Source organism: Nuphar pumila, chromosome 1 (genome assembly GCF_984573655.1).
Source record: "Nuphar pumila chromosome 1, dmNupPumi1.hap1.1, whole genome shotgun sequence".
In the NCBI taxonomy this organism is placed as follows: domain Eukaryota; kingdom Viridiplantae; phylum Streptophyta; class Magnoliopsida; order Nymphaeales; family Nymphaeaceae; genus Nuphar; species Nuphar pumila.
Window position 1 is genome coordinate 56335221 of NC_143249.1, and position 20476 is coordinate 56355696.

General features: G+C 37.8%; 1 protein-coding gene across 1 annotated transcript in view; it reads left to right on the top strand.

Moving 5' to 3' along the window:
• The window catches only part of EMB2729 (Alpha amylase family protein), a 226897-nt gene that overhangs the window by 178761 nt on the left and 27660 nt on the right, over window positions 1–20476 (top strand). Inside the window, exons 15-18 of the mRNA XM_089998247.1 lie at window positions 11353–11430; window positions 11509–11616; window positions 11776–11856; window positions 14272–14376. Coding sequence (XP_089854373.1) covers window positions 11353–11430; window positions 11509–11616; window positions 11776–11856; window positions 14272–14376 — 372 coding nt within the window. The remainder of the gene's footprint in view (window positions 1–11352; window positions 11431–11508; window positions 11617–11775; window positions 11857–14271; window positions 14377–20476) is intronic.

The window sequence follows — 20476 nt, forward strand, 5'->3', positions numbered from 1 at the left end:
TTCGGCACAATGCCATTTGGGCTCAAGAAGAGCCAACTCTTCCCAAAGTTCGGACAACTCATTATAATATTCTCGAATAGTTTTATCTTTTTGAGTCATTGTCCGAACTTTATCTTGTAAATTGCATACATGTGCAATATCTTTAAGGGAATACATGTTTTTGAGGTATTCCCAAGCCTTATCGGCATGCTCAAACTTAGCTAGACTAGAGCATTTTTTAATGTCTATGCTATTGATGAGCCATGACATAATTTTTGCATGCCCTATCCTCCATTCTTTCCATTTCTTTTCATAAGTGGCTAATGCCTTACTCTTCTCTTCTTCCGTTAGAGGAACCTCTTTATCACCCTCTTTCTTGGTAAGAGATAGTTTAGGTTCCAAATCGGAACCATCCACTATACCCCATAAACCTTTTCCTCAAATGTGGTGCTTCATAATCGAAGCCCACATTACATAGTTAGTATCATTTAGCTTCATAGGAATGATGGTGATCTTATCATTGTCATCCATCTTTTACAAGGGTAAGAGAGGAATAAATAGGAGGAGAGAGAGAGAGAAAAATAAAAAGAAAAGAAAAAGAGTAGACAAAGGAATAAGAGAGGATACAAAACCATTTTTTTTTGTAACACAAGTTCGCCTATCTTCAAACAAATCTTCTTGAGCAAAGAACAAGGTGATGAAACAACTTTTGTAAATGTGGCACGGAAATCGAGGCTGAAGCACTTCAAGATCTAAGGATTTCGTAGCTCTGATACCATGTAATAAAATGGTGGTCTTCAACAAATGCACAAATAACTCACAAACAAGTGTCTATTGGAGACACTACAAGCATGACCCTTGAAAGGGTATAAAGGGAAGAACACTTGAAAAATAAATAATACTTTATTCATGAACAAAATGCTTAAGAAGCATGGTCATTTACATTGAAGGGGTTCACCCCTATATATACAAAAAAATGGGAGAGAGAGGAGAGCTCATTTTGAGCTCTCCAAAAAGAGACGTTGGATTCCAACGTTTCTTAATATAGCTGTTGGACTACAGTCCAACAACATTTATTATTATAGCTGTTGGACTATAGTCCAACAACATTTATTATAGCTGTTGGACTACAGTCCAACAGCTACTTGCACAGTCAAGTTCCAACAGGGATCAAAATATCTAGTTTCTATTGAACTAGATGCTAAAAAAGAAAATAAAAAAATAGAAAAAGAAAATAATAAAAGAAAATATAATAATATTAAATTATATATATATATATTGCAGTTTACATTTTAACACTGCTTATGTACCAACATTGTTGGGTTTTTGTAAACTACTTATGTTAGTTGAGTCCGCTCCAAAGGGACGACTTTAGCCGAGAGAGGATTCCCCAAAGGAGGCAGTGCCACGGATGCATCCAACTTCTGCAGAAGTGTTGAGCTAACTATTGTAGCCCCTTTCCCCTAACTCCAATGACTTGGGAGGCCGGATCATTGCCCGTAGGGTGGTTGTTAACAACCTGTCCATTGGAGTTTGTACCGCTCTGTCCTCTCCCTTGACAGACCACTAGAAACGAATATGTACGTTAGGGGTTGCTTAACTAACGACCCATTCTATGCTGTGGTCTTTAAACCACTCGAGCATCTTGCCTGTGAAGGCGAATGTGAGGCCATTTATGTGATTCCAGCATTGTGCATTTCGCACTGTTCGAGGTCGCACGACCGTCTCATCCGATCATCGGAGTTCTAGACGTGTCGTGCACGACTACAAGTACTCTAGGATGAAGGGGGTATAGCTCCTCAAAAGAAGCCTCAACAAGAGTGTTTCACAAAGATGTAAAGTTTATCAACTTTACTATATCCTTTGAAACAACAGTACCTTGTGCCAACATTATGCCTGCGATTTTCTAGAACCTCATCTGCTATCGGGATATCTACATGCCTCGCATGACTCGACACCGGCCTCGATAGACGGGATACAGGTTTCTCAACAGAACCTCCAACTCGTCTGCAGGACTGCATACTCAAGGAGTCAGGATCCTTGCAAGGTATCCCCCTCCTTAGACGGGGATGTAACGCTAGCTCCTATCTCAACTCTCGTCGCAAGAGAGAGAGGTGAATGCCTGAGGATGCCTTTAAGGCATATGCAAAGAGCAAAAACCTGTGCGGCATCTGCAATAGCAAAGCAGTAATAATACATACAAAAACAAGAGCCTAGGCGCAAAGCGCGACGACAAGGTAAAGGCGGTAAGCAGAAGTGCAACGCTGAACCTCGCCACGATGCGTGACAGCACATACAAACCATAAGCAAGAATGCAACACGAGATCTCGACGCGATACACGATGGCAAGTATAGACTGACATAAGGTAAAGGGCAAGGATCGCGAAACCGCGTCCTTGAGTTAAGTGCATACTCGTATAAATATATATATATATATATATATTTGTATATATATATTCATTTAATGATCGTTTTTAGTTTAATTGAACTTAATTCAATTATCCAAGTCTTCCGTACAATCTTTCCCTACCTTGGAGGGTTACGAGCTTGCTGACGTCTGCGGACGTACACAATTGACGGCTCGGGTCGCGGAGCGCGAGTGAGATCCGTCATAGCTGCAAATATGTGATATTAACATACAAACCCAGACAAAAGCAAAAGCAAGGCAAAGACTCAACTTCTCCAATACATAGAGCTGGGGCCAACAGTCCCAAATGACTCGAAAAAAAAGGATGGGGCAGGGCCAAATGAGCCTTGCCGCCTAAAGAGGGATGTAGTCAATGCGAGCAGATGACTCACGTTCACTAGGAATTCCTCGTTGGAGATCAACAATTGTAATGATCTGTCCCCATTACGATGTAGCTTCCAAAGATTCCCCGGGCCTGTCAACCAAGGGTATAGGCTCGCGCACAAAGGGGCAGGGGGCATCGACCCCTGTTGGCAAACAAAAAGGCAGGGGCCGATGGCCCCTGCTGGCAAAAAGAAAGGCAGGGGCCTGGCCCCTGCTGACAAAAAGAAAGGCAGGGGCCTATGGCCCCTGCTGGCAAAAAGGAAGGCAGGGGCTGATGGCCCTCTGCTGGCAAACGAACGGCAGGGGCCATAGGCCCTTGCTGACAAGAAGAAAGGCAGGGGCCTATGGCCCCTGCTAGTAAAAAGGAAAGCAAGGGCCGATGGCCCCTGCTGGCAAACGAAAGGCAGGGGCCATAGGCCTCTGCTGGCAAATGAAAGGCAGGGGGCCTATGCCCCTGCTGACAAAAAAAAGGCAGGGGTCGATGGCCCCTGCTGGCGCAACAAAAAGGGGCAGGGAGGAGGGGCTCGACCCCTCCCCTGCCGTAGCAGAGAGCAGGGAAGAGGGCTCAACCCCTTCCCTGCCGTACGGAAGCAGGGAAGAGGGGATCGGCTCCTCCCCTGCCGTACGGAAGTAGGGAGGAGGCTCAACCCTCCCCTCCTTGTGTAACGAAGACACGAGGGGGAAGGAATGAGAGAGAGAGAGAGAGAGACGGAAAGAGGGAGAGGAAGGGGAGGAAGAACGTACCTGGTGGTCGGCGGCGGCGGCGGAGAGAGTCGCCGACGGCGATTGGCTGATGCTGGTCTCCGGCGAATCGAGGGTGACGAGAGGCGGTGGGTGTCGAGGAGAGAGATGAGAGGGTCGAGGTGGAAGGACGGTGAGGAGGGTTTCGTAACCCTCCTCCCGCCTGCCTCGTTGTCTTAAAAGACATCGAGAGGCAGTGGTCCGGGTCGGGTCCGGATCCGGCCCGAATCAAAACAATTTTTTTTTTTGCTGTTACAATGATTGTGCAGATCGTGATAGAACACCTTCTATAAAAAATAAATCGCTATCTCTTATATACAACTGGTTGCAAGCCAAGCACGATCTCTTATAAAAAACAAATGAGATCACTTTTATTTATGAAGGTCGAGCATTACAACGATCTATTTAATGGCACTTGTGTGTTACATTATTAAAAAAAGAATTAAACATTTAAAGAATGTCAAGTTACAAAAACGAATTATAGAATTACAACAAAGAATTATAGAACTATAATAATTAATTATCGAGGTAAAAAGAATCACTATCGTTTATTCAGTGGCACTTGACGACTCAGATGGACTATGACATACAAATTGTCTCTTTCTTTTTCTTGGTTGACTCTCTATCCTCGGTGGCCTCTTGGTTTCCTCGATCTTATTATAAACACTGGTCATCATCTCTATCAGTGTATTATATTGTGACCGTATTTGTCTACCCAAATTCCTTACCTGCTTCCATAAGTCCTTATTCTCCCTCTCCAACATCTTGAACCTTGTGTCGGAGACTACCTTCTCTTGTGTGAGCTGTGTTCTCTCCTCATCGTGTATTGTTACTGAGGTAATTGTTGTTGTAGACAGAGGGAAAAGATGGACGTGTTTTCTATGCTGGGATGCGACATGATGGAGGACAAGAGGGATGCATGGCTTACCAATATTCTCAATCTCCAGATTTCGACGCATGGGTTCTCAATATTTTTGGAAATAGTTGGGATCATATTGTTGTTTTTATAATCATATGCTATGGCACGAACACCTCCTTTGTTCCAGCTATACAATTGTTCTTTGTAGCGTTCGTGCCAATTCACGTTCCTGGCCCTACCATTATTCATCTTCCTTCTCACTTCCACAGGCTTCTTTGGGATAGATTGTCCCAAGCCAGATTGTAGGAGAACTCGACTACCATGTCGCAACTCGGTTTCATAATTGCTAAACAACCAAATATCGCGGTCAGACAGTCTCGCAGCCTCAACAACAAGCTCTTGCTCCTCGTCCTCCCCATCTCCATACGGTCTCCACACAACCTGTACATCAGAGATTATGGTTTATGTATAAACAATTATTTATGCTAATGAATGTTAAATATTAAAATTATTTATAATAACGAGTGCTAAATATATTACAACGACTATTACTAAGAATGCTAACGATTACAACGACTTACAATAATGAAAGTTAAATGCTCAAAGGATAACAATTTGTACTACAGAATACAAAATCCTGCAACGATCATTTCTTAGGAATGCAAACTATTACAACGATTTACAGTACTGAAAGTTAAATACTTAAGCGATAACGATTTGTACTAAGGAATACAAAATTCTGCAACGATCATTACTTAAGAATGCAAACGATTACAACGATTTACAGTACTGAAAGTTAAATGCTAAACCGATAACGATTTGTACTAACAAAGACAAAATCCTGCAGCGATGATTACTTAAGAATGCTAAATATTTTAACGATTAATACTACAACAACAACAACAACAACTACGCCTTCATCCCAAAACAATTGGGGTCAGCGATATGAACCAAAAAAGAAATTCATTTTGGGTCTTCCACATGAATCCTTTTCCTCCAATCATTTCTATCCAACGCCATGTCCTCGGTGAGGTTCAAAGCATTCATATCCTTTCCTATCATCTCCATCCAAGTCTTCCTAGGCCTACCCCGACCTCTTTTAACTAATATATTTTCCCATTTCTCCAACCTTCTAACTGGAGCATCATTAGGCCTTCGCCGAATATGTCCAAACCACCGTAAACGATTCTCTCGCATCTTATTTTCAATGGGTGCAACACCTACCTTCTTACGTATCTCTTCGTTCTGAATCTTATCTTTTATTGTATTTCCACACATCCATCTAAGCATCCGCATCTCAGCTACACTCATTTTTTGAATATGATGTCTCTTGGCAGCCCAACATTCCGTACCATATAGTAAAGCGGGTCTAATAGTCGTCCTATAAAACTTTCCCTTCAACCGCAATGGCATTCTACGATCGCACAGCTCTCCAGTAGCACTTTTCCATTTCATCCACCCAACCTTTATCCTATGATTTACATCTCCATCAATTTCTCCATACTTTTGAATGATGGATCCCAAATATTTGAAATAATCATTCACCGGTATATCTTGCTCACCAAGCTTCACTACACTCCCATCACTACTTCGTTGCTTACTAAACCGACATTCCATATATTCAGTCTTACTCTTACTCAACTTAAAACCTCTAGCTTCCAATGTCTGTCTCCATAATTCTAACTTAGCATTAACCCCAGCTCTAGACTCATCAATCAAAACAATATCATCAGCAAACAACATACACCACGGTACATTTTCTTGAATTGATCTCGTAATCTCATCCATCACTATCGCAAATAGGAAAGGGCTTAAAGCAGATCCTTGATGTAACCCAACCGTTATCGGAAAATTGGTTGTCACCCCTCCACAAGTGCGGACATTGGTTACTACTCCTTCATACATATCTTTAATTATACTAATGTACTTGAGAGAAACACCTTTCTTCATCATTGTCCACCAGAGAACGTCCCTAGGTACTCTATCGTATGCCTTCTCTAAATCAATAAAAACCATATGCAAATCTTTGTTCCTCTCTCTATATCTTTCAATAAGTTGTCTAAGAAGATGTATAGCTTCCATAGTTGATCTTCCAGGCATAAAACCAAATTGATTCTCCGATATCATGACAACCTTTCTCAACCTAGACTCAATCACCCTCTCCCAAAGTTTCATAATATGACTCATGAGTTTTATACCACGATAGTTTGTGCAATCTTGTATATCACCCTTATTCTTATATAAAGGCACCAAAGTACTCTTCCTCCACTCATTAGGCATCTTATTTGTTCGCCAAATCAAGTTAAAATTGATGCTTAATGGAATCATCTAAACCTACTTGAGGTGCATAAACACTAATAATATTAATAATATCCGTACCTAATACTAATTTAATAAGTAAAATTCTATCACCCTTCCTACGGACCTCAACTACATTATCTATAAACTGACGACTCATAACAATCCCTACTCCATTCCTATTCCTATTTATTCCTGTATACCAAATCTTATATCCCCAAGGTTCTATCACTTTAGCTTTCTCACCTACCCATTTGGTCTCTTGAAGACATAAAATATCAATCTTTCTCCTACACATAACATCTACTAACTCTACCAACTTACCAGTTAAAGACCCTATGTTCCAAGTGGCTAACCTAATTTTATGGTCTTGGACTAACTTCTTTACCCCCACCCGTCCAACAAAGTGAGGGAACCCTTGCCTATTTGACACCACACCCGGGCGCCGGTGTGACGCGTCGCTTCTGGGCGACGACCTAGCAACCCTTGCACATTTATCACTGCCTCCGGGCCTAGAGAGTACAGCGCGTCGCTTAGTAGGGAACGCCCCAACGAAATTCTCATATTGGTTCATTTTCATAGGATATGACAAAGTTTTTATGCTGGCTGTCACAGGCCTACCGCAACCCTCCTCCTTTATCCGGGCTTGGGACCGGCAGTGTATAACTACACAGGCGGAGTTTTTAACGATTAATACTAATGAATGATAAATGCTGAAACGATTTTAAACGATTTTAAACCATTTACCTCATTTAATTGCAGACCATCTAAAATGAACTTAGCATTATCCACCTTGACATTTATTCTAGCCCACCGACCGATTTTTGGAAAACCACAAATCGCAGGGCCACACTGAGGACGCAACACGACAATATACTCCCACGCCCAGGCCTACAAAAACAATATATTAGTAACACTACAACCTTCAACGAACATAGTCTACAAGTACTAAATATGTAATAAACAAATACATGAACAAATGGCCAAAACCCCTTACAGTTTTCGTACCCTTACTCGTACGGTAAAGTTGATTGTACAAGTGTGCGAGCATAGTAGCACCCCATGCCCAGTTGTTGACTTCATCTAAGTCTTCCAGGAACTGTAGTAACAAGTAACTTATTCTCGAACCAGAATAATCAAAAAATAAAGTAAGTCCAAAAAAATAAAGAAGGAAGTTGCTCAACTCTTGGCCAGCTCTTTCAAATGCACATGTAGCGGACCGCCCTTCCAATTTATTACAGAAAGAAGAAACTTTCATCGAGGTGAAATTGCTTCCACCAGAAATACATTGACCCCAATCCTCCATCGACATTCTTAGAAGGGTCGTGCACTTGTCCCTTGCGTTATAGTTTGAATCCCGTAATAGGACAACACTTCTATGACACTTAAGACCCGTAATTTGTGCCACATCTTCTAGGGTCATGGTGATTTCAAAAGAATCAAACTGGAATGCGTTTGTCTTATGATTCCACTTATTTACTAGGTGGGTCATGGTGTCTAGCACGTTTCAAAATAATGTTGGTCCAGAAGGCCGTCGAAGTGCATATTTCGTAATCAATCCTTCTGATATTCACTCAGCTGTCCATACCACGACAGAACTATAGGCCATTGACACCGCCCTCTGAGCTTTTCACCTGATGCTCTACTTCTCTTCTAACCTCCCTGTAACACAATATAGCATATTATTCGTATCAATTGTAAATTGGTCCCATTTGTACTTCTACACGTCGCTGTGCACCGTAATCGCTATAAATAATAATCGTTCACACACGCTATCACAGTAATCGCTATACATAGTAATCACTATCACAATAATCGCTATACAGAATCATACCTATTATAGTAAGTCATTTACAGTAATCGCTATTACAGTGATCGCTATGCATAGTAATCGCTATCACAATAATCAATATACATAATAATACTTATCACAGTAAATCGTTCATTGTAATCACTATACATAGTAATCACTATCACAGTAATACTTATCACAGTAAATCGTGACAGAGATGATCGATTTATGTACGTTGGTCACACTTTTCTCCTCTTCATCCCCTCCCTCCATCCTCTGCTTTTCTTGTTGCTTTGCCGCCTCCCTCTGCTTTTCTACTTCTTCCTTCCTTCGCCTCCCTCCTCTGCTTTTCAATTTCTTCCTTCCTTTCCCTTTTCTTCTCTTCCTCCTCCTTTTTCCTTTCCCTTTTCTTCTCTTTCTCCTTCTGCTTCTTCTTTTTCCTTTCATTCTCTTCCTCCTACTTTTTCCTTTCCCTTTCCTTCTCTTCCTCTTCCTTTTCTTCCTTTCTCTTTCCTTATTTTTCTCGTCCTTCTTCTCCTTCCTTTGCCTTTTCTTCTCTTCCTCGTCCTCCTTCTCCTTTCTTTCCCTTTCCTTCTCTTCCTCGTCCTGATGCTTCTTCCTTTGCCTTTCCTCTTCCATCTTCATCATTTGTTTCCTTCTCTTCCTCCTCCTTCTTCTTCTTCAATTGCCTTTCTCTCTCCTCCTCCTCCTCTTCCTCTTTATTCTTTTTTTGCCTTTCCCTCTCCTCCGCCTCCTTCTTCATTTGCTTTATCCTCTTTTGCTTTTCAAAATATTCCTGCTTTATCATTTGCCTTTCCTTCTCTTCCTCCTTCTTCAATTGCCTTTCCCTCTCTTCCTCCTTATTCTTTTTTTGCCTATCCCTCTCCTCCTCCTTCTTCATTTGCCTTTTCTTCCTTTGCTTTTCATTCTCCTTCTTCCTTTGCCTTTCCCTCTCCTCCGCCTTCTTCCTTTGCCTTTGCTTTTCATTCTCTTCGTCTTCCTTCTTCTTCATCTTTAGTTCTTCATCATTCTTTGCTCTTCAGCCTCAACATCTGATGCATAATCCTCCGCATAATACAATTCCAATGCTTTGTCCCTATCTTTATCATTCTCAATCTTCATTATATTTTGTTACCTTTCATAACGCTCATATAGATGGGACTGACAAATAGCTTCTCTAATAGTCATCCCATAGAACGTTAGAGGATTTCTTGTCTGACGAGCTTTAGACATTACTAACCTGCACAACACATAAATTTAACCGCATCATTATATGTTACAACCGCTTCCCCAGGTATATAATAACACAAATTCTCCCATTCGTTAAACAATCACTAACATTACAAATCGTCGCAATATTTGACTTCATAAGTAAACATCGTTGTAAGATTTAGCAAACTTAAGTATAAATCGAGGTAACTTCATAAATACACATCAGTACTGCATTAAATGTATAAATCGTTGTATAAATCACAACCTTCATAAGTACATATCGTTGTAACGTTTGACTTCATACATAAACATTGTTGTACGATTTATCAAACTTAAGTACAAATCGTGGTAGTTTCATTAAATCGTTATTGCTTCAAACGTATAAATCACTACTGATTTAAATGTTTAAATCGTTCATGCTTCAAATGTACAAATCGTTGTAGAATTTTAGCCTTCATAAGTACATATCGTTAAAATGTTTGGCCTTCATAAGAACAAATCGCTAATGATTGTTTTTCGACGCCTAGAAGGTTGATAGTTAAAAATCGATTTGTTTTAGTATGAAAATAAGTGTTATTTAGCATGAAGACGACCACCCAGTTGTAAGATTTAATATTCAGATTTACAAATCGATTTGTTTGCATAACGAAACCTTGGTAATCCGATGGTGGAGGAGAAACACCCAGAAGGTAGACGCAGCCGATGGTGGCAACGATGCTGCCACTGCGTAGACGATGACAAAGGATGCTTCGGCGGCAGCAGACGATGACAAAGGGTGCTACGACGACAACAGACGATGACAAAGGGTGCTCCGGCGCAGACGACGACAAAGGATGATGCGGTGGCAACAGACGATGACAATGGATGCTCCGGCGGCACCAGACGACGACAAAGGCTGCTCTGGCAGCAACAGACGACGGTAAAGGGTGCGTCGTCAAAGGGAGCTTCTGTTACAACAGATGTTGCAAAAGTTTACTGCTTACGGCGAAAACGAAACGTTTGGACTTTGAAGAGTTAACATCATTCTCGAACCGGCGTTTCACTTTTCTAGATGGAGGATCTCGAACCGCAGTTTCCCTTTTTTGAATGGAGGACATTTTTGTCCTTTTCTCGAACCGTCGTTTCATGGCAAGAATGGCTCGAACCGGCGTTTCACTTTTCTAGATAGAGGACATTTTTGTCCTTTTCTCGAACCGTCGTTTCATGGAAAAAATGGCGGGAAAGGGTATTTAATCTTTGCAACCACACCGGATTCCGATGCTAAGTGATGCCGACACACACGGGGATACGAGCCCCACGAGCTTTTATACGTGGCGCTCATTGGGACCCCCGAACACGCAGTGTAGCTAACGGCTGTCTTCGTGGGGGGGGGGGGACATATAACCTGCCCTCGATGGAAAATGGATCTAAACAGTTGATTTGAGTTCCTAGAGTAGAGGATAAATGTTAACTTGCTTTAAACTATAAGGCATATGATATTTGCAACTGACAATCATATGGTTCCGAGTTTTGAAGAGTTTATTGTCATAGATATGGGGAAAAAGATATGCAAAGCCCTCTAATTTTCCAATAAAAACATTCAGTTCTCGTTTCTCATTTTATTGTTTTTGCGTTTAAGTCATAAGTTCAAAGCTTAAAACTCATGAGATTCCTGAGCATCTGTGTTTTGGATGACTCCAGATGATCAAGTTGCTCACATTTTCAATAGGAGGGCATGCTTACCTCAGCTTCATGGGGAATGAGTTTGGCCACCCAAAGGTAAGGTTGTTTTCTTAAAATTAGGTGTAATATGCATTGTTCCAACTTTGTGGCTTCTGTTTGACTTTCTCCCTTCAGAGGGTTGAGATGCCTACATCAAACAACAACTTCTCTTTTCAATTTGCAAACCGTCAATGGGATCTATTAGAAATACCACTACATAAAGATCTCTACTCCTTTGACAAGGTATGTGGCCTCTTCTGGACAAGTTATTGTTGATTCCATTTTGATTTCTGTGTGTTGCGATCTTATCCTGAAAAGAAACATTAGTTTTAGTTTTTAAAATGTCACTTGTTTATTTCTAAATGAGGAACACTGAAGACATCTGAAATTTCTTTGTTGCAGGATTTGATGAAATTGGACCAAGATGAAAGAATTCTTTCCAGAGATCCTCCTAAAATTCATCATGCTAATGACTTTAAGATGGTAGAGCAGTTTAATCCTTGATATATTTAATTCTTAAGAAAGTTTATGCTCAAGTTTAGCTTTAGGTCAATGTGCTGGTACTTGTATTAATGCTTGCTGCGCAAGAAGTTTCCAAGGAAGTAGCTTGAGAGATTTTCAAGGTTTTAAATTTACCAGGAAACTCCCAGCAAATATTAGATTTTTTAAAATTGTGGAAAATTAAATAAGCTCTCATAAAAATATTCTAATTTTTTATCCTTCCTTTTTTAATAATTTCATATAATTATGGAGTTGCCTCTAAACTTAACACAGAAGTTGTAAGTATCTGTAATTAACTATTGTAATAAGAAAAGCTTTTCCATCATGATCATTGAGCATGGATGAACATTTGTCAGTTATCCCGTGTATATATATATATATATATATATATATATATATATATATATATATATATATATATATATATATATATATATATATATATATATAGTAGGGAGTAGCTGCCAATTTGTGCCTACCGCTTCCTATTGGGCTTTCCAAGGGTCCTTTTCCATGTTTTTCTCAAATCTGACCATATAGATGTATTCTACCTGTTTGATTTTATAGGAATAGACTCTTGCATCATTCGATTCCGATGCGCAGGTTGGTTTTTATAAGGTTTGAAAATCGATGGTGTAAAATTTTTATAAATATCATAAATATTTAAGGGTTAAAAAATCATGTTTTTTGATCGAAAAAACATGATCCAAATATCATTTCCTAGAAAATCGACCATCCTGAATGCATTTGTGGTCAGATTTGGAAAAAACAACTCAGAAACCTCGCTTCACTTGCGGTATGCTGCCGTAGGCAGCTCGGCTCTTCTATATATATATTTGGGCTAATATTTGCTACAGTTGTTTGTATGTACAAAACGACCTAGAAAAGTCCTTTTTTTTTGTTTTTTGGGTGTTGGGGTCAAGTTGACCCCATAGATGTGATCTACATGTCCCTTTTAGTAGAAACCAACTTTTGGATTGCCGGAATCCGACATGTATACTGGTTCTTCTGGCATTGCAAAAATCAACATGCAGTGATTTTTCCAGACTCAAAAATCTTTTGAAAAAACATGATCCAAGAGTCTATTCCTGCTAAATCGACCATGCTGAACATATCTTCAGGTTAGATTGAGTCCAAACAACTTGCATTATGAGATTCCTACTAGATTGTGTATATATATATATATATATATATATATATATATATATATAGGTCCACTAGAATATGAGAACTAAAGTGTGAACTAGGCATTTCCGATACTTTTTTGTGAATTTGACCCTGCATATGTTCAACATGGTGCATTTGCTAGGAATCAACTATTGTATCAGGTTTTATAGTAAAAAAAAAAGAATTTTTGATGCTTGAGTATTTTCTGATCCTCGATTTCAAGCCTTAAAAAATCCTGCTTTTGCATTGCAATTGCATGATTCAATAACTCGTACCTTTAAAACTGAGCATGTAGGTCACATCTGCATGGTCAGATTTAAGAAAAAATAAAAAAAAACATGAAAAAATCTCGGTTCACACTCTAGTTCTCATATTCTAATGGTCTTATATATGTATGATCATGTAATTTGACATGCATGTAGGTTTTTTAAGATATTTAAAGATCAACCGGTTCACAATGTGCCAAAATTTAACGTCTTGAGTTATATTTGTGTTAAAGAAAAATGTGGTCGAGGTAGGATTCCTATCAGGCAAACTATGTTGAATATAATAGTCATAACTCATAAGTATCGGCCATTTTTTTATAAGCTCACGATTTCATATTGAGATTTTCAAAATCGATATAATCCTAAAAATTATATTTTCGCAATATCACTTGAAAAAAACTGTGTTTTTATCATGATGTTATTGCATTATTAACATGATATTTATATTTTGAATAGTTTGAATATATTTCTATGTATCTTCTTATATATTTTTAGAAACCAAATATACAGATATTTTCTGTGGATTCTCTCAAGAAAAAATGTTTTATCCCAATGTTTTGCTTTGACAAGAAAATCCTGATAACAAAGATTTGTGACTGTTGCATACATCTATAAGTTTTGAATATGATTGAACAGGCTACAACCATGGTTTCTATTAGGTGGGACTAGGTGCTCCTGGAGAACCCTATCATTACTATATATATTGTGTTGTCACACATGCACTCATGCTTGAAGGAATGCATGCCCGATCTCTGATGAACCTCAATGATGTGCTCTGTTACTGTATTAAACACCCATGCACATTCATGATTGAATGCATGCATGCCCAATCTTCTCTGCTGAACCCCAGTAGTTTGCTAACTGTATTGGATTGTATAAAATTTTCTTTTACTTTTTTTTATTTTATGTACAAAATTCTAAATGACCTTGATATTATTGCCTTGTTTTTTGTTTTGCATCATAGGTCTTGTCCTACATACGTGGTCCTTTTCTCTTTGTATTCAACTTTCATCCTGAGTGCACCTATGAAAGCTATCATATTGGAGTAGAAGAAGCAGGAGAGTATCAGGTTAGCTTTAGTTGCCTTTTTCTCTTTGTAGAATTAATCCAAGGAACCTTATTATGAATTTGTATTCCATCCAGCATTCCTTTGATCTTGTTAAGAATTCTATTTTCCGTGTTAAGATCTGCTGATGTTAATGTTTGGTGGGTGGATGTGTGTTTGGTCTCCATTCCATGTTATTTTTGCTAACATGCTTTTATTTAGCATTTCTAGAGCAAGTTCATTGAGCATCAACTTCACCAGTTATGGATTAAAATTTCAAGTGCAGCTCTTGTATAATATATTATTGTAACTCAGAACTTTTTTCATGTTTTCTGATCATTTAGTTGTCTTTCTGAATGGTAACTGGTTCACATTTCCAAGTGTCTAGATCAGGGTTACCGGAAACGCTATAAGAGTGGGAAACGTGTTTCTCCGGAAACCGTTTCCTTAACGGGAAACACTGTATTTCTGAGACGTTTGGGAAACACCAAAAAAATCATAGGAAACATGTTTCCCACACCATGGGAAACTGTTTCCCATGTGTTTCCCAAGTGTTTTTGTTTCATAGGATACATATTTTTTTGTTTTTTGTTTTATTGATTTATTACATTAACGTTTTCCATGTGTTTCCCAGTTTGTTTCCTAAATCGTTTTGCGTTTCCAGTTTCACATGCACCTGAAAAGCCCCGTTCCCCGTTCCTGTTTCCCTTTCTAGCAACCTTGGTCTAGATTCCTTTTGCAAATTCTGGCATCTATAGTATCCTGTGACAAAGACACGGGTAGGTACATGCATGTGACTGTTAAATTATGTATCGTTATTTGTAATCTCATATATATTTATATATATATAAATATATATATATATATATATATATATATATATATATATATATATATATATATATTTTCTTATCCACCCAAAAGGGTATTTCTGTAAATTCCTGTTTTACGCATATTCCATTTTGGAATATGCTTGTAACTTTGCTTTTTCTTTTTTCTTTTCTTTTTTACTTTTTCCTCTTTTTTTTTATTTTTCTTTTTTTGCTCTTTTGTTTTTTGTGCCACATAGGGAGGCTCCCCAAAGAGTCGTTGGGGAGCCTCCAACGGTCACATATGTGACCGTTGGGGGATCCCAACGACTCTCTTGGGAGCCCCCTATGTTGCTCCTTTGCTTCCTTATAAATAGGGGCTTCCCCCTCTTGTATTTTTCATGGCTTTGAGTCAAAGCCCAAGTGCTCAATAAGGTGATTCCAATATTTTTTATGCCTTTGTGCATTTGTGAGTTTTTATGAGTTGTGCTTTTGTGCACAAATGTTCTAAAGTGTTCTTATTGTGCATGTGTGTCGGGTTTATTATCAAGAATATTAAGGTCTTGATCTTAGTATCTTGTTTGGAGATACTTTTACATGGTATCAGAGCCAGGTTGAAGAAGGTGGATCGTGCATCTCTTCATTTTTGAAGTGCCTCGAAAAACGTGCCTTCAAGTTATTGAAATTTTGAAGTGGATCATCTCCTTTGGGCAATATTTTAGAAGCATCTTTTGTCAAGAAAGATTTGAAAATCATTTGAGGTACATGTTATTTTCTATCTTCTTCCCTCTCTAATGGGTGAAAAAGACTCACTTCTCCCTTGGTTTTAAACTTAGTGGTTCGAACTATCATGTTTGGGCTGGCAATATGGAAGCCCATATCAAAGGGAAATGTCTTTAGGGGTACGTTCAAGGTTCAATATCGGAACCCGAACCCAAACTTACAATCATAGAAAAAGGGGATATTAAGATTTTTGAAGGTGAAGATAGACAAAAAGCCCTAGAAGATTATTCTAAAAGGCATGATGAGTGAGAGATGAAGAACTTCAAAATCTTGTCTTGGATTTTTTCATCCGTAGAAACCAAGATCAACGCCAACATCATTAAGTTCAAAAAGGCCTCTGAAGCTTGGTTGTACCTTGAAAAAATGTATACTTCAAGGGACTTATCTCACAAATATTACCTCCAAAAGAAGGCATTGACCCTTCAACAAAACGAAGGCCCACAAAGGCCTCTGATGTTTGTTTAAGGCCATACAAGGCCTTATGTAAACAAAGAGTTTTTGCTTAGGAATAACAATGCCAAGTGACGGTTCCATATAAACTTCTTCCGCCAAGCTTCCATTGAGAAACATATTTTTTACATCCATTTGATATATAGACCGTTTCTTTACAAAGGCAAGAGCTACTGAGGTCCTAATTGTGGTCATTCTAGCAACTGAAGCAAAAGTTTCATAATAATCTATTCTATACTCTTAAGAATATCTCTTGATAACTAATCTGACTTTATACCTTTCAAGAGTTCCATCACTCTTGGTTTTAACTTTATACACCCATCGACAACCTATGTGTTTTTTGCTTGGTAGAATGGTCTTGAATAGTCCAAGTATTCGCCTTTTCTAAGGCATTTAATTTCACTGTCATAGTTTCTACCCACTCAGGATGTTCCTTTGCTTCAACATAGTTGGAAGGTTCCATGTAGGAATGTATTAATACAATGCATGCTTGATACTTAAGTGAAAAAAACTCATACGATACAAATTTTTTATGAATTTTTTACACTCTAGATGACCTTGTTTGTATCTCTTCCTGTTTTCATTACTGGTATATTTTTTGAGAGCACATGGATGTTCTAAATTACCACGCCTAGAGTATTGAATACAATCTTGATCATTATGGGATGATTCTTCACTTATCATATCATTTTTAACTTCTTGGTTTTTATCAATATCACACTCATCAATCTTTGGAACTAAATCCAACAAAAATGAATACTCATTTATTTCCTTAGTTTTCTCTGTTTAAAAAAAACTTTCTTTTTCCAAAAAAGATACATTCCTTGATACATAACTTTTTAGTTTTGAAGTCAAAACATCTATAACCTTTTGATAATTTGCATATCCTAGAAAAACACAAGGAATAGCACGAGGAAAGATTTGTCATCTTTGTCAGAAAGGACAAAACACTTGTATCCAAAAACCCTTAACTTAGAGTAATCTGAGATTTGTTTGAAAAGTTTTTCAATAGGAAATACATTTTTTAAGGAAGATGATGGCATTCTGTTAATAAGATAAACTGCAGTGAGAGTGACTTCATCCCAAAAAACATTAGGTACTTGATTTGTAATAAGTAAAGTGCTTGTTGTTTCTATGTAATGCCTATGCTTCCTTTTAGCTAATCTATTTTGTTGAGGGGTATAAGGATATGATTTTTGATATGTGATACCGTATAAATTTAGGTAATCTTTAAATTCTTTTGATAAAAACTATCCCCCTGAATTAGTGCGAAAGATGCAAATATCATTATTAAATTGATTTTTGACTAGATTATGAAATATCTGGAAGTGTGAGAAAGCTTCAGACTTATGCTTAAGAAAATAAATTCAAGTGTCTCGTAAAATCATCCACAAAGATTACATAATACATAAGGCCACCCTTTGATATAATAGGTGCAGACCCCCACACATCCGAATGTACTCAAGTGGTCGAGAAAAAACAAAGGTTCATTCTTGAAAAGGTAATCTCTTCATTTTACCAAGAATACAATGTTCACATGTAAAATTTTCAAAATTACAAAAAATTTTCATCTTTGAAAAAAACTGGATTTTAGATACACTAGGATGACCAAGTCTCTTATGCCATAGATCCAAATCCACTTTCTGAACATTACAACAAAATGTATTCTTGGGTATTTCCAAAAAATCCATGTAGTATAAGCCTCCTCTATGACCTTACCCAATCAGTTTTCTTTACTGGCAATCCTGCACTGAACAACCATGGGAGGAGAAGGAAACATTGCATCCACAGTCAGATAATTGAGAAACAAATAAAATATTTAAATTAAGTTTATGAATATATCTAATTTATGGAATACAAAATCTTTTTGAATTTTGAAAGATATTTTCAAAATTTCTTATTCCTTTTATCTCAAGAGATGTTTCATCAGCGGTAAAAACATTTGACCCACTTGAATTATGACATTCTATCATTATTTGGCCTCATATGAAAAGAGGCACCTGAGTCAAGAAGCCAAAGAGATTTACCAGGATCGTAGACGTCGAAGGAAGAGACCGCGACTCCAGTGGATGAAGATGCTCCTTTGAGTAGGGGTTGAAGCGCCTCCACTAATTGGGTTAAGGGCATGTTTTCAATGGATGGTTCACTTGATTCTTGTGGAGGTCCAACAGAGGTAACCTTCTTTTCATAGGGTTTCTTCAATTTTGGATAATATATTTTTATATGTCCCGGTTCACAGCAATAATAACAAATAACTTTCTTTCTTTCGTACTCATTGTCTTGCTTCTTATCATTTGTCCTTCCATAATGTGGAGGTTTGTACGTATGAACCGGTAAAATGTAAAAATGTAATATATATATATATATATATATATATATATATATATTTGTTTTTACTCTTCTTTTTCTTTAGTTTTTTTGTTTTATTATGTAGTTCAAATAGAACTAGATTGAATAAACTAGTCAAGTCTTAGTCAAGACTTGACTAGATAGAGAGTCGTTGGACTCTAGACCAACGACTCTATGGAGTCTCCTCCTCCTCCTCTTCTCATGTGTGTATAAATAGGGGTGATTCCCCTCTCTTACGTATCAATGCTTCTTAAGCATTTTGTGTATGAATAAAATATTATTTATTTTTCGAGTATTCTTTCATTTATACCTAGTGTCTCCAATAGACACCTCTTTGTGAGTTGTTCGTGCATTTGTGGAAGACCACCATTTCATTACATGATATCAGAGTCGCGGAGATCTTAGATCTTAAAGTGCTTCTGCCTCGATTTTCGTGCCTCATTTGCAAAAGTTGTTTCATCACCTTATCATTTGCCACCATTGTCATGAACTAGGGCACTATAGGCTTCAGTGTCTTAAACTTAGAGAATTAAGAGAAAAGAGAGCGGCAATTGTTGGATTGGAACCCAAAGATCAAGATGCACCAGTTTCTATGGCTCAATTAATAGATTCTTCAACTTTTTATCAAGGGAGTTTCCTCCTCGTCTGAAGCCTCAACCGAAGCAACTATTTCATCCTTTTCCGATCCAGGTAACTTCCCTTGACTTATTTATTTCGGTGCTTCTTTTCATATGACCCCAAATGACAATAGCTTATTCAAATGTTGTCAAAAGTTTTTACAACTGATGAACAACTCTTGAAATAGAAGGAATAGGAAATTTTGAAAGGGTCCCTAAAACTAAGAAATTTTTAATTCCAAAAGTCATATATTCCTAAACTAAATTTAAATTTTTTATTTGTTTCACAAATGATTGATTATGGATGTAATGTCTCCTTTTCGTCTCATGGTTGTTGGATACAATATTGTCAGTTAGGAAAGCTGATTGGGAAAGGCCATAGAGAAGGAAAACTCTATTACATGTATTTTTTGGAATTGCGTAAGAATGCTTTCTGTTATAATATTCAGAAAATATAGTTGGATTTGTGGCATAAAAGATTTGGCATCCTCATATGGCCAAAATCCAACATTTTCCTGATCTTGGAAAGTTTTGTAATTCTGAAAAACTTTACTTGTAAACATTGTATTCTTGGCAAAATGAAAAAAATACATTTTTTGATTGAACATTTGTTTCTTCCAGTCCACTTGAATTAGTAGATTCGGATGTTTGGGGTCTTGCACTAATTATTTTGAAAGGTGGATTTGCATATTATATCATTTTTGTTGATAATTTTTCTAGACATACTTGGATTTACTTCCTCAAACATAAATTGGAAGTCTTTTCGTACTTTCAAACATTTCATAACATGGTTAAATTTTTTTTTAAAATGATATATCCTTTTTTCGCACAGATTCAGGGGGAGAATTTATGTCCCAAGAATTAAAAAAATATCTAAGTTTACATGGCATTACGCATCAACGGTCTTGTCTATACATACCTCTGACCGAACCTAAACATCATCATATCGTGGAAGCAACTTGGACTTTATTAATAGTTAATCATATTCCAAAGGAATTTTGAGCAGAAGCGGTCCTAACTGCCACCTATCTTATTAATCAAATGCCATCTTCTTCCTTGAAAAATATAATTCCAATTGAAAAACTAGTGAATCTTTCTCCGGATTACTCTAGATTG